Source organism: Cryptomeria japonica, chromosome 10 (genome assembly GCF_030272615.1).
Source record: "Cryptomeria japonica chromosome 10, Sugi_1.0, whole genome shotgun sequence".
Lineage (NCBI taxonomy): Eukaryota > Viridiplantae > Streptophyta > Pinopsida > Cupressales > Cupressaceae > Cryptomeria > Cryptomeria japonica.
The window spans coordinates 632,106,447-632,119,388 of NC_081414.1; the positions used below are offsets into that span (position 1 = coordinate 632,106,447).

The 12,942-nt window shown below is 29.1% G+C and overlaps 1 protein-coding gene across 1 annotated transcript; it reads right to left on the minus strand.

Moving 5' to 3' along the window:
• Positions 1–391: 391 nt before the first annotated feature.
• LOC131036043 (RNA polymerase II C-terminal domain phosphatase-like 1) lies at positions 392–1,927 on the minus strand. The gene has a single exon (XM_057967842.2). It carries the CDS (start codon positions 1,925–1,927, stop codon positions 392–394), a length of 1,536 nt encoding a protein of 511 aa, XP_057823825.2.
• Positions 1,928–12,942: the final 11,015 nt, after the last annotated feature.

Consider the following 12,942-nt stretch of genomic DNA (forward strand, 5'->3'; position numbering starts at 1 on the left):
AAAATAATTTAGAATCTGTAGATTAAATAGATACTAATTCTTAAATTGCAATAAGAAGAAAGCTTCCCTTTGCGAGGAAAGATTCAATCTCATCACACTATGACTAAAAGACACATTTTGTATTCATCCTCTGATTACAAACAAATACATTCTAAGCAAGTCTTCAACAATTTGGTTTACTCACTGAGAACTATATACTGTTCTAAAGTTTAAATGTGTTCCCAGGGCAACATTCAAGGTCCTCCAAAACCTTGATGTTATATGAGCATCACAATCATATCCGATTGTTTCATATACGCCTTTCTAGATACATTTATTTGCTTGGTTCTGAATCAACTCTTTGAGAATCGGAAGAATCTACAGGTGAAATTCCATGAGAATTTTCGATAGCCTAATCGCACTGTTGAGGATGAGTGCTGGATGGAGGGGTAGAAATCGCTTGTGCCTGCTGCGAAGCTTGCATAAAGGAAATTACATCTTGATTTTCTGTGAGAACACAGGAAGGGCCACTATATGGAAGTAGATTTAGATCTTGCGAGTTTAATTTAGCTTCAACCTCACAGTTTCTCATGCCATACTGTACGGGTAAATAGACATTGTTATTTGCATTTTCTTTGTTTTCTGTTAACAAGTACTTGCTCACATCAGGAACTGCTGGCAGCTTTTTCACATCTGTCTCATACAATACATGAGCCATCCTTTTTAATAGGCTCTTATCAAAATCGCCGAAAAAATCAATTCTGACTTTGCAAATTACATCTCTTACAATAAGCAATACTGGGTCAGGATTACTCGAATCTACCATCGGAACACTGTACGGTGCGAAAGCTGGAACAACATGCACTCGAGATTGATCTGTATTTTCCCAGACATTCAATCGATCATCAATTACCATCGCCAACTTGGGATGACAAATTCCATGATGAAATACTTTCTGTAAAAGCTTTCTGAAACCTGGCTTGACACAAACAACACGATTGTGGAGATCCTTAGGACTAATTAAGCTTGCCTCGGGATCAAGAAGTCTCCACATCTCCAAAGCATATTCTTTTTCTGACATTGTGCAAACAAAAACCTCAAACCGCTTACGCCCATCAGCAGTTAGATAATTTCTTAGTTCTTCCCAAGATGGCCGCATCCTAACAAGGATACTAGTATCTCGATTAGTGGGATCAATGCGTGTTAATATAATTCTCTGTTCACACAATCTTAGAATTGGCCGTACAAGAGGACGATGGTCTTCAGATGGAGCTGGCACAATCTCAGACTGAGCCTTGATCAACTTCCCACTGTAATAAATATGATCATTCTCAACAAACTGCCTCAAAACTTTCTGGTCATCTTGATATCTCCTTATCTCTGTTAACATTCCATCCACAAGCTTGGGATCAACCTCTCCCGAAATCCTCCACTTAAGAGCCCCAATGCGATCTTGAAAAGAGCGCATTGTATTGGCAACAATAAGTGTTTCATCTAAATCAAAAACAACTGCTAAGCATCTAAGGTTCAACATTCCAAGGCATGCAGCATAAAGTCCTCCAACTACATTAAATCCCCAAAAACATGGCACCTGTTCCTGGTTATTCCCAGAAGGCATGGCTACCAAATGCAGTTCATTGTCTCCAAGCTCTACAATGGCAGTCTTTGCTTCTTGTAGACATGCATTATAGAGATTGATTAAATTTAAGCTATCGTTTTGGGACTGTTGCCCATTTGGCTTCATTTTGAAACAGAACCCAGTTGAAGCAATGGAATGTAACACGACCAGTGGGGAACACCTTTTGCTTGGGCAGGAAAAATGAGAGATATGAATGTCCTCACCAATCATGTCCATCAAAGAGGCCTCATCATCGTGAGGATAAAAGCACACTTCCCCCATGCAAGTATCTCCAAGGTAAAGGATAGAACCGATCTTTTCATTACTCATTTTCACAATACTTTGCCACGCCACTCTTTCTTGTTGTGCTTTATAAGCCTGCTCTAATAATCTACAGTAATCTAAAATTCCTTAAGCGCTTATTATGCCAGATTATTCCCTCCGTTGACAATATTTCAGAATGAGATTGCTTCGATATGTTCTTTCAAAATCAGGTGTCCACAATCTGGAATAGGTTAGCAACCATATATGATACTACACAATAACAGATCAGGCACCAAAACCTCCACCTTTGTGAATTCAGTGAGCTCTCAATGTTTATCTAGAGGACAATTTAACATCATGTGACCTCAATCTCAAAAGCCCAATCCTATTCCACAGTCAAAATCCACCCGTAATTCATTGAAAAGTTCAATCTTCAACTAAACCCTAGACATAGAAATCCGATGTTATTATGGTTATTGCTTATTATCATCGATTCCTGAATCAGGCACCAATATCAAAGATGGTTTCAGGGCTCTAGAAGGAACTTGGACTTCTTGTAATCTCTCCGCGTTGATTATGAATCATATAACCTTTGACATTGAAGATTTACGTGTGGGCCCTTTTATTCGATCAAAACAAAAAGGAATTCGTTTTTTTTCGTTACACAAGGAATAGAGTTTCTATTCCTTTTTCTTTCCTGTTCTTCCTGGTAGTTCTGATTTATCGCGACGTCTGTTGGACTTTTTGTTGAAACCCAGTTTATAAATGGATTTGAAATGGTTGCTAAACGTCGTAGCCGACTTCGAGACACAAAGTTTTAGATGTAGATTTCTTGGAAGGTGGACAAAAACATCATATGTACCCAAAGAAAGGAAGGAAGAAAAAGATTAAGAAAAAGAGAAAACTCTCTTAGCCTAGTAAATTGTTTTTCAAAAAATAATTGTGAAGGGTGAAAAGTATATTGAACTCTCTCTTTGTTTTGGTCGTGTTTAATATACAATAATTAATATTAAAAAAAAAAAATTTAATAAAAAATAATTAAGATGATATTTGATTAAAATTAACTTTCGATATTAGAAATTGTGATTAGTTTATATTTTTTTACTTGAGTTAAATTTATAATTGTTAATATGAAATAAGTTTAGATCTATAATTGTGGTTCTGGTCTTAAAACTTATATTTTATTATGGGTCAAGCATGTCCTTATTTGACTATTCATTACTTGTCAACTTTTTTTTCTTTTACTCTCGAGGTATCCCTTGCGGCCCAGTGCCCAATCTGCCTTACCTTGGACTTACTTACTGCTAAGTTGGCGCCAAGAAGATATTTAAATTTGTATGCGAGGGTGTATAAATGGACAAACCTTAATGTATTTAGATTATCTAGGAATCATCTTGGACTTATCTAAGAAACAAATCTATACTTAATATTTGCATAACACAAGCATTTAATATGAGCATCTACATCCACAAGAATAGATTAGGCATGTACATGATTGCTTGAAAGGTTTTTTTACATGTCAAAAACATTCGTTTGACTAAGGTAAAAGGAGAAGAACAATCATTTCTCATGTATTGCACAACAAATTCTACAACCATTTATTGGCACCACCCTACTTAGATACCAAAGGTGAACATGATTATGCAAAATCAAGTCACAAATTCATGATATAAAGTCAACTCTACATAAAAAGGTTTGATTTTGTAGTTGTAGGGTTCAAATATATACTTGTAGAAATAGACAAGAGTAGATAAATAAATATCATGGTTTGTCATTACTCTTTTGACATGTGTGTTTGTTGGATGCATGGGTAAATCATGAAATATTATCTACATAAGATATTTTGCATGAAATTTTAGAACCCTATTCTATTTATTGATTTAAGTGCATATTTATAAATATGATTGCATAGTGTTAGTATATTAGTTCATATGTCTAAAAAAGAATGTTCATTTCTTACAACAATAATTTTAATATTTTAATTTGAGTTAAATAAAAAAACATAAAATTAATTTTGTCCCTTAAAATATTTGACCCCAAGGCATTCCAAGTTTTATTCTTGAATTAAATATCTCGATGTTCATTTATTGCTTCTTTACACACACGCACTCGTGTGCACACAGACACGCACACGCACGCGCTTGTGCACATGCGCACACATACACACTTAAAATATGTTAATGATAACATATTAAAATTAATTACATAATTTAAAAAAAATTGTAGCTTAAAATAAGAGACCTAAAAGGATTGGAGTTCTTCTGCTTGAAACATACACTTTAAATGGTTCAAAGAGTGGGAAGGGTCTACATGCCTTAGGTAGAGATTTTAGAATTTTAAATAAGAGAAAAATGATATTCTATTTGTTTTATTATTCATAACTAATTTGTTCCTTATAGAATTGCACGAACATAGATGTTCAATCTGTTATTTTTTCTATTTTCATGTTTTTGCTTGTGTTCCTCACGATTAGTCTTGTGGTTCTTATATATTATGGTAGGTTATGTGTTAGAAGGACATTTAACTCTAGAGTTATAATCTTATTTCATTGAATGAAAAAAATAATAAATATTTATTTAAAATTAATATTTTCCACTCATCCATTATTTCCGATGAAAATATCAAGTTCACGTGTTGCGCAAAATGTGTGTGACAAAATGCCTTAAAATTGAGGCCAATTTATCAATAAATTTTTTTAAATAGAAACTTTTACATTATATAAATTTGGAGCCAATATAGATTGAATTAACCTATATTGATGATTCCTAAATTTTTACTATTGATGTTTAGTGTAGGGTAAGATTGCAATTTCTATTGAGTTGTTGACAAAAGTGTTTTTGATTTGATTTCATAAATCTTAAATTGTTTTTGAGTTGATTGCATAAATATTAAAGGTATAAATTAGTGTATAACGTCTCATCTTTTAGTGAATTTGATTAACTAAGAAGTTTTTTTTTGTAAATGAAAATGGTGAGAATGATCATAGCATTCAACTACAAGCATTAGCAAATTGGCGTTTGCATTTTTGCATGACTCATAATTTTGGTATCTATATTTCATTCTCAATTAACAATAGATAAGTTTAATGAGAAGCTCTCTAAAACCACTTTTAAATCCATTGACACAACCTAAAATGGATATTAAATATGATGTATGCAAATCAAGAGAAAAAAGATATGGAAATTCACTATCTATTTATTCATTTAAGTGCATATTTATAAATATGATTGCATAGTGTTACTATATTAGTTCATATGTCTAAAAAAGTATGTTTGTTTCTTACAACAATAATTTTAACATTTTAATTTGAGTTAAATAAAAAAACTTAAAATTAATTTTGTCCCTTAAAATATTTGACTTCAAGGCATTTCAAGTTTTATTCTTGAATTAAATGTCTCGATGTTCATTTATTGCTTCTTTGCACACACGCACTCGTGTGTGCATAGACACACGCACGCATGAGCACGTGTGAGCATGCACGTGTGCGCATGCACGCGCGCGTGTCCACACGCACACATACATACTTAAAATATGTTTATGATAACATATTAAAATATCTTAATTAAAATTAATTATATAATTTTAAAAAATTGTAGCTTAAAATATGACACCTAAAAGGATTGGAGTTCTTATGCTTGAAACATACACTTTAAATGGTTCAAAGAGTGGGAAGGGTCTACATGTCTTAGGTAGAGATTTTAGAAATTTAAATAAGAGAAAAATGATATTCTATTTGTTTTATTATTTGTAACTTATTTGTTCATTATAGAATTGCACGAACATAGATGTTCAATCTGTTATTTTTTTGTTTTCATGTTTTTGCTTATGTTCCTCACCATTAGTCTTGTGGTTCTTATTTATATTGTGGTAGGTTATGTGTTAGAAGCACATTTAAGTCTAGAGTTATAATCTTATTTCATTGAATGAAAAAAATAATAAATATTTATTTAAAATTAATATTTTCCACTCATCCATTATTTCCCATGAAAATATCAAGTTCACGTGTTGCGCAAAATGTGTGTGACAAAATGCCTTGAAATTGAGGCCAATTTATCAATAATTTTTTTAAAATAGAAACTTTTACATTATATAAATTTGGAGCCAATATAGTTTGAATTAGCCTATATTGATGAGTCCAAAATTTTTATTATTGACATTTAGTGTGGGGTAAGATTGCAATTTCTATTGAGTTATTGACAAAAGTGTTTTTGACTTGATTTCATAAAACTTAAAGTTTTTTTGAGTTGATTGCATAAATATTAAAGGTATAAATTAGTTTATAACTTTGCATCTTTTAGTGAATTTGATTAACTAAGAAGTTTTTTTTTTAAATGAAAATGGTGAGAATGATCATAGCATTCAACTACAAGCATTAGCTAATTGGCGTTTGAATTTTTTGCATGACTCATAATTGTGGAATCTATATTTCATTCTCAATTAAAAATAGATAAGTTTAAGGAGAAGCTCTTTAAAACCACTTTTAAATTCATTAACACCATCTAAAATGGATATTAAATATGATGTATGCAAATCAAGAGAAAAAAGATAGGGAAATTCACTGTCTATTTATTGATTTAAGTGCATATTTATAAATATGATTGCATAGTGTTACTATATTAGTTCATATGTCTAAAAAAGTATGTTCATTTCTTATAACAATAATTTTAACATTTTAATTTGAGTTAAGTAAAAAAACTTAAAATCAATTTTGTCCCTTAAAATATTTGACCTCAAGGCATTGCAAGTTTTATTCTTGAATTAAATGTCTCAATGTTCATTTATTGCTTCTTTACACACACGCACTCATGTGCACATAGACACATGCGTGCACGCGCATGTGTGCGCGCACACACATACACACTTAAAATATGTTTATGATAACATATTAAAATATCTTAATTAAAATTAATTACATAATTTAAAAAAAATTGTAGCTTAAAATATGAGACCTAAAAGGATTGGAGTTCTTATGCTTGAAACATACACTTTAAATGGTTCAAAGAGTGGGAAGGGTCTACATGCCTTAATTAGAAATTTTAGAATTTTAAATAAGAGAAAAATGATATTCTATTTGTTTTATTATTCATAACTAATTTGTTCCTTATAGAATTGGACGAACATAGATGTTCAATCTGTTATTTTTTGTGTTTTCATTTTTTTGCTTGTGTTCCTCATGATTAGTCTTGTGGTTCTTATATATTATGGTAGGTTATGTGTTAGAAGGAACATTTAACTCTAGAGTTATAATCTTATTTCATTGAATGAAAAAAATAATAAATATTTATTTAAAATTAATATTTTCCACTCATCCATTATTTCCCATGAAAATATCAAGTTCACATGTTGTGCAAAATGTGTGTGACAAAATGCCTTAAAATTGAGGCCAATTTATCAATAAATTTTTTTAACTAGAAACTTTTACATTATATAAATTTGGAGCCAATATAGATTGAATTAACCTATATTAATGATTCCTAAATTTTTACTATTGACATTTAGGGTAGGGTAAGATTGCAATTTCTATTGAGTTGTTGACAAAAGTGTTTGTGATTTGATTTCATAAATATTAAAGTGTTTTTGAGTTGATTGCATAAATATTAAAGGTATAAATTAGTGTATAACGTCTCATCTTTTAGTGAATTTGATTAACTAAGAAGTTTTTTTTTGTAAATGAAAATGGTGAGAATGATCATAGCATTCAACTACAAGCATTAGCAAATTGGCGTTTGCATTTTTGCATGACTCATAATTTTGGTATCTATATTTCATTCTCAATTAACAATAGATAAGTTTAATGAGAAGCTCTCTAAAACCACTTTTAAATCCATTGACACAACCTAAAATGGATATTAAATATGATGTATGCAAATCAAGAGAAAAAAGATACGGAAATTCACTATCTATTTATTCATTTAAGTGCATATTTATAAATATGATTGCATAGTGTTACTATATTAGTTCATATGTCTAAAAAAGTATGTTTGTTTCTTACAACAATAATTTTAACATTTTAATTTGAGTTAAATAAAAAAACTTAAAATTAATTTTGTCCCTTAAAATACTTGACTTCAAGGCATTGCAAGTTTTATTCTTGAATTAAATGTCTCGATGTTCATTTATTGCTTCTTTGCACACACGCACTCGTGTTTGCATAGACACACGCACGCATGAGCGCGTGTGCGCATGCACGCGCGCGTGTGCACATGCACACATACACACTTAAAATATGTTTATGATAACATATTAAAATATCTTAATTAAAATTAATTATATAATTTAAAAAAAATTGTAGCTTAAAATATGAGACCTAAAAGGATTGGAGTTCTTATGCTTGAAATATACACTTTAAATGGTTCAAAGAGTGGGAAGGGTCTACATGTCTTAGGTAGAGATTTTAGAATTTTAAATAAGAGAAAAATGATATTCTATTTGTTTTATTAGTCGTAACTTATTTGTTCCTTATAGAATTGCACGATTATAGATGTTCAATCTGCTATTTTTTGTGTTTTCATTTTTTTGCTTGTGTTCCTCATGATTAGTCTTGTGGTTCTTATATATTACGGTAGGTTATGTGTTAGAAGGAACATTTAACTCTAGAGTTATAATCTTATTTCATTGAATGAAAAAAATAATAAATATTTATTTAAAATTAATATTTTCCACTCATCCATTATTTCCCATGAAAATATCAAGTTCACATGTTGTGCAAAATGTGTGTGACAAAATGCCTTAAAATTGAGGCCAATTTATCAATAAATTTTTTTAAATAGAAACTTTTACATTATATAAATTTGGAGCCAATATAGATTGAATTAACCTATATTGATGAGTCCTAAATTTTTATTATTGACATTTAGTGTGGGGTAAGATTGCAATTTCTATTGAGTTATTGACAAAATTGTTTTTGATTTGATTTCATAAATCTTAAAGTGTTTTTGAGTTGATTGCATAAATATTAAAGGTATAAATTAGTTTATAACCTCACATCTTTTAGTGAATTTGATTAACTAAGAAGTTTTTTTTTTTAAATGAAAATGGTGAGAATGATCATAGCATTCAACTACAAGAATTAGCTAATTGGCGTTTGAATTTTTTGCACGACTCATAATTGTGGTATCTATATTTCATTCTCAATTAAAAATACATAAGTTTAATGAGAAGCTCTATAAAACCACTTTTAAATTCATTAACACCACCTAAAATGGATATTAAATACGATATATGCAAATCAAGAGAAAAAAGATAGGGAAATTGACTATCTATTTATTGATTTAAGTGCATATTTATAAATATGATTGCATAGTGTTACTATATTAGTTCATATGTCTAAAAAAGTATGTTCATTTCTTACAACAATAATTTTAACATTTTAAATTGAGTTAAGTAAAAAAACTTAAAATCAATTTTGTCCCTTTAAATATTTGACCTCAAGGCATTGCAAGTTTTATTCTTGAATTAAATGTCTCAATTTTCATTTATTGCTTCTTTACACACACACTCGTGTGCACATAGACACATGCGTGCACGCACACACATAGACACTTAAAATATGTTTATGATAACATATTTAAATATCTTAATTAAAATTAATTACATAATTTAAAAAAAATTCTAGTATAAAATATGAGACCTAAAAGGATTGGAGTTGTTATGCTTGAAACATACACTTTAAATGGTTCAAAGAGTGGGAAGGGTCTACATGCCTTAGGTAGAGATTTTAGAATTTTAAATAAGAGAAAAATGATATTCTATTTGTTTTATTATTCATAACTAATTTGTTCCTTATAGAATTGCAGGAACATAGATGTTCAATCTGTTATTTTTTCTGTTTTCATGTTTTTGCTTGTGTTCCTCACGATTACTCTTGTGGTTCTTATATATTATGGTAGGTTATGTGTTAGAAGGACATTTAACTCTAGAGTTATAATCTTATTTCATTGAAAGAAAAAAATAATAAATATTTATTTAAAATTAATATTTTCCACTCATCCATTATTTCCCATGAAAATATCATGTTCACATGTTGTGCAAAATTTGTGTGACAAAATGCCTTAAAATTGAGGCCAATTTATCAATAAATTTTTTTAAATAGAAACTTTTACATTATATAAATTTGGAGCCAATATAGATTGAATTAACCTATATTAATGAGTCCTAAATTTTTATTATTGACATTTAGTGTGGGGTAAGATTGCAATTTCTATTGAGTTATTGACAAAAGTGTTTTTGATTTGATTTCGTAAATCTTAAAGTGTTTTTGAGTTGATTGCATAAATATTAAAGGTATAAATTAGTTTATAACTTCGCATCTTTTAGTGAATTTGATTAACTAAGAAGTTTTTCTTTTTAAATGAAAATGGTGAGAATGATCATAGCATTCAACTACAAGAATTAGCTAATCGGCGTTTGAATTTTTTGCACGACTCATAATTGTGGTATCTATATTTCATTCTCAATTAAAAATAGATAAGTTTAATGAGAAGCTCTATAAAACCACTTTTAAATTCATTAACACCACCTAAAATGGATATTAAATATGATGTATGCAAATCAAGAGAAAAAAGATAGGGAAATTCACTGTCTATTTATTGATTTAAGTGCATATTTATAAATATGATTTCATAGTGTTACTATATTAGTTCATATGTCTAAAAAAGTATGTTCATTTCTTACAACAATAATTTTAACATTTTAATTTGAGTTAAGTAAAAAAACTTAAAATCAATTTTGTCCCTTAAAATATTTGACTTCAAGGCATTGCAAGTTTTATTCATGAATTAAATGTCTCGATGTTCATTTATTGCTTCTTTGCACACACGCACTCGTGTGTGCATAGACACACGCACGCATGAGCGCGTGTGCGCATGCACGCACGCGTGTGCCCACGCACACATACACACTTAAAATATGTTTATGATAACATATTAAAATATCTTAATTAAAATTAATTACATAATTTAAAAAAAATTGTAGCTTAAAATATGAGACCTAAAAGGATTGGAGTTCTTATGCTTGAAACATACACTTTACATGGTTCAAAGAGTGGGAAGGGTCTACATGTCTTAGGTAGAGATTTTAGAAATTTAAATAAGAGAAAAATAATATTCTATTTGTTTTATTATTCGTAACTTATTTGTTCATTATAGAATTGCACGAACATAGATGTTCAATCTGTTATTTTTTTTGTTTTCATGTTTTTGCTTATGTTCCTCACCATTAGTCTTGTGGTTCTTATATATATTGTGGTAGGTTATGTGTTAGAAGCACATTTAACTCTAGAGTTATAATCTTATTTCATTGAATGAAAAAAATAATAAATATTTATTTAAAATTAATATTTTCCACTCATCCATTATTTCCCCTGAAAATATCAAGTTCATGTGTTGCACAAAATGTGTGTGACAAAATGCCTTAAAATTGAGGCCAATTTATCAATAAATTTTTTTAAATAGAAACTTTTACATTATATAAATTTGGAGCCAATATAGTTTGAATTAGTCTATATTGATGAGTCCTAAATTTTTATTAATGACATTTAGTGTGGGGTAAAATTGCAATTTCTATTGAGTTATTGACAAAAGTGTTTTTGATTTGATTTCATAAATCTTAAAGTGTTTTTGAGTTGATTGCATAAATATTAAAGGTATAAATTAGTTTATAACTTTGCATCTTTTAGTGAATTTGATTAACTAAGAAGTTTTTTTTTTAAATGAAAATGGTGAGAATGATCATAGCATTCAACTACAAGCATTAGCTAATTGGCGTTTGAATTTTTTGCATGACTCATAATTGTGGTATCTATATTTCATTCTCAATTAAAAATAGATAAGTTTAATGAGAAGCTCTATAAAACCACTTTTAAATTCATTAACACCATCTAAAATGGATATTAAATATGATGTATGCAAATCAAGAGAAAAAAGATAGGGAAATTCACTGTTTATTTATTGATTTAAGAGCATATTTATAAATATGATTGCATAGTGTTACTATATTAGTTCATATGTCTAAAAAAGTATGTTCATTTCTTACAACAATAATTTTAACATTTTAATTTGAGTTAAGTAAAAAAACTTAAAATTAATTTTGTCCCTTAAAATATTTGACCTCAAGGCATTGCAAGTTTTATTCTTGAATTAAATGTCTCAATGTTCATTTATTGCTTCTTTACACACACGCACTCGTGTGCACATAGACACATGCGTGCACGCGCATGTGTGCGTGCACACACATACACACTTAAAATATGTTTATGATAACATATTAAAATATCTTAATTAAAATTAATTACATAATTTAAAAAAAATTGTAGCTTAAAATATGAGACCTAAAAGGATTGGAGTTCTTATGCTTGAAACATACACTTTAAATGGTTCAAAGAGTGGGAAGGGTCTACATGCCTTAGGTAGAGATTTTAGAATTTTAAATAAGAGAAAAATGATATTCTATTTGTTTTATTATTCATAACTAATTTGTTCCTTATAGAATTGCACGAACATAGATGTTCAATCTATTATTTTTTGTGTTTTCATGTTTTTGCTTGTGTTCCTCACGATTAGTCTTGTGGTTCTTATATATTATGGTAGGTTATGTGTTAGAAGGACATTTAACTCTAGAGTTATAATCTTATTTCATTGAATGATAAAAATAATAAATATTTATTTAAAATTAATATTTTCCACTCATCCATTATTTCCCATGAAAATATGAAGTTCACATGTTGTGCAAAATGTGTGTGACAAAATGCCTTAAAATTGAGGCCAATTTATCAATAAATTTTTTTAAATAGAAACTTTTACATTATATAAATTTGGAGCCAATATAGATTGAATTAACCTATATTGATGATTCCTAAATTTTTATTTTTGACGTTTAGTGTAGGGTAAGATTGCAATTTCTATTGAGTTGTTGACAAAAGTGTTTTTGATTTGATTTCATAAATCTTAAAGTGTTTTTGAGTTGATTGCATAAATATTAAAGGTATAAATTAGTGTATAACGTCTCATCTTTTAGTGAATTTGATTAACTAAGAAGTTTTTTTTTGTAAATGAAAATGGTGACAATGATCATAGCATTCAACT

Coding starts and splice junctions, on each gene's coding strand:
- LOC131036043 (XM_057967842.2), bottom strand. CDS start 1,927: ATGAGTAATGAAAAGATCGGTTCTATCCTTTACCTTGGAGATACTTGC.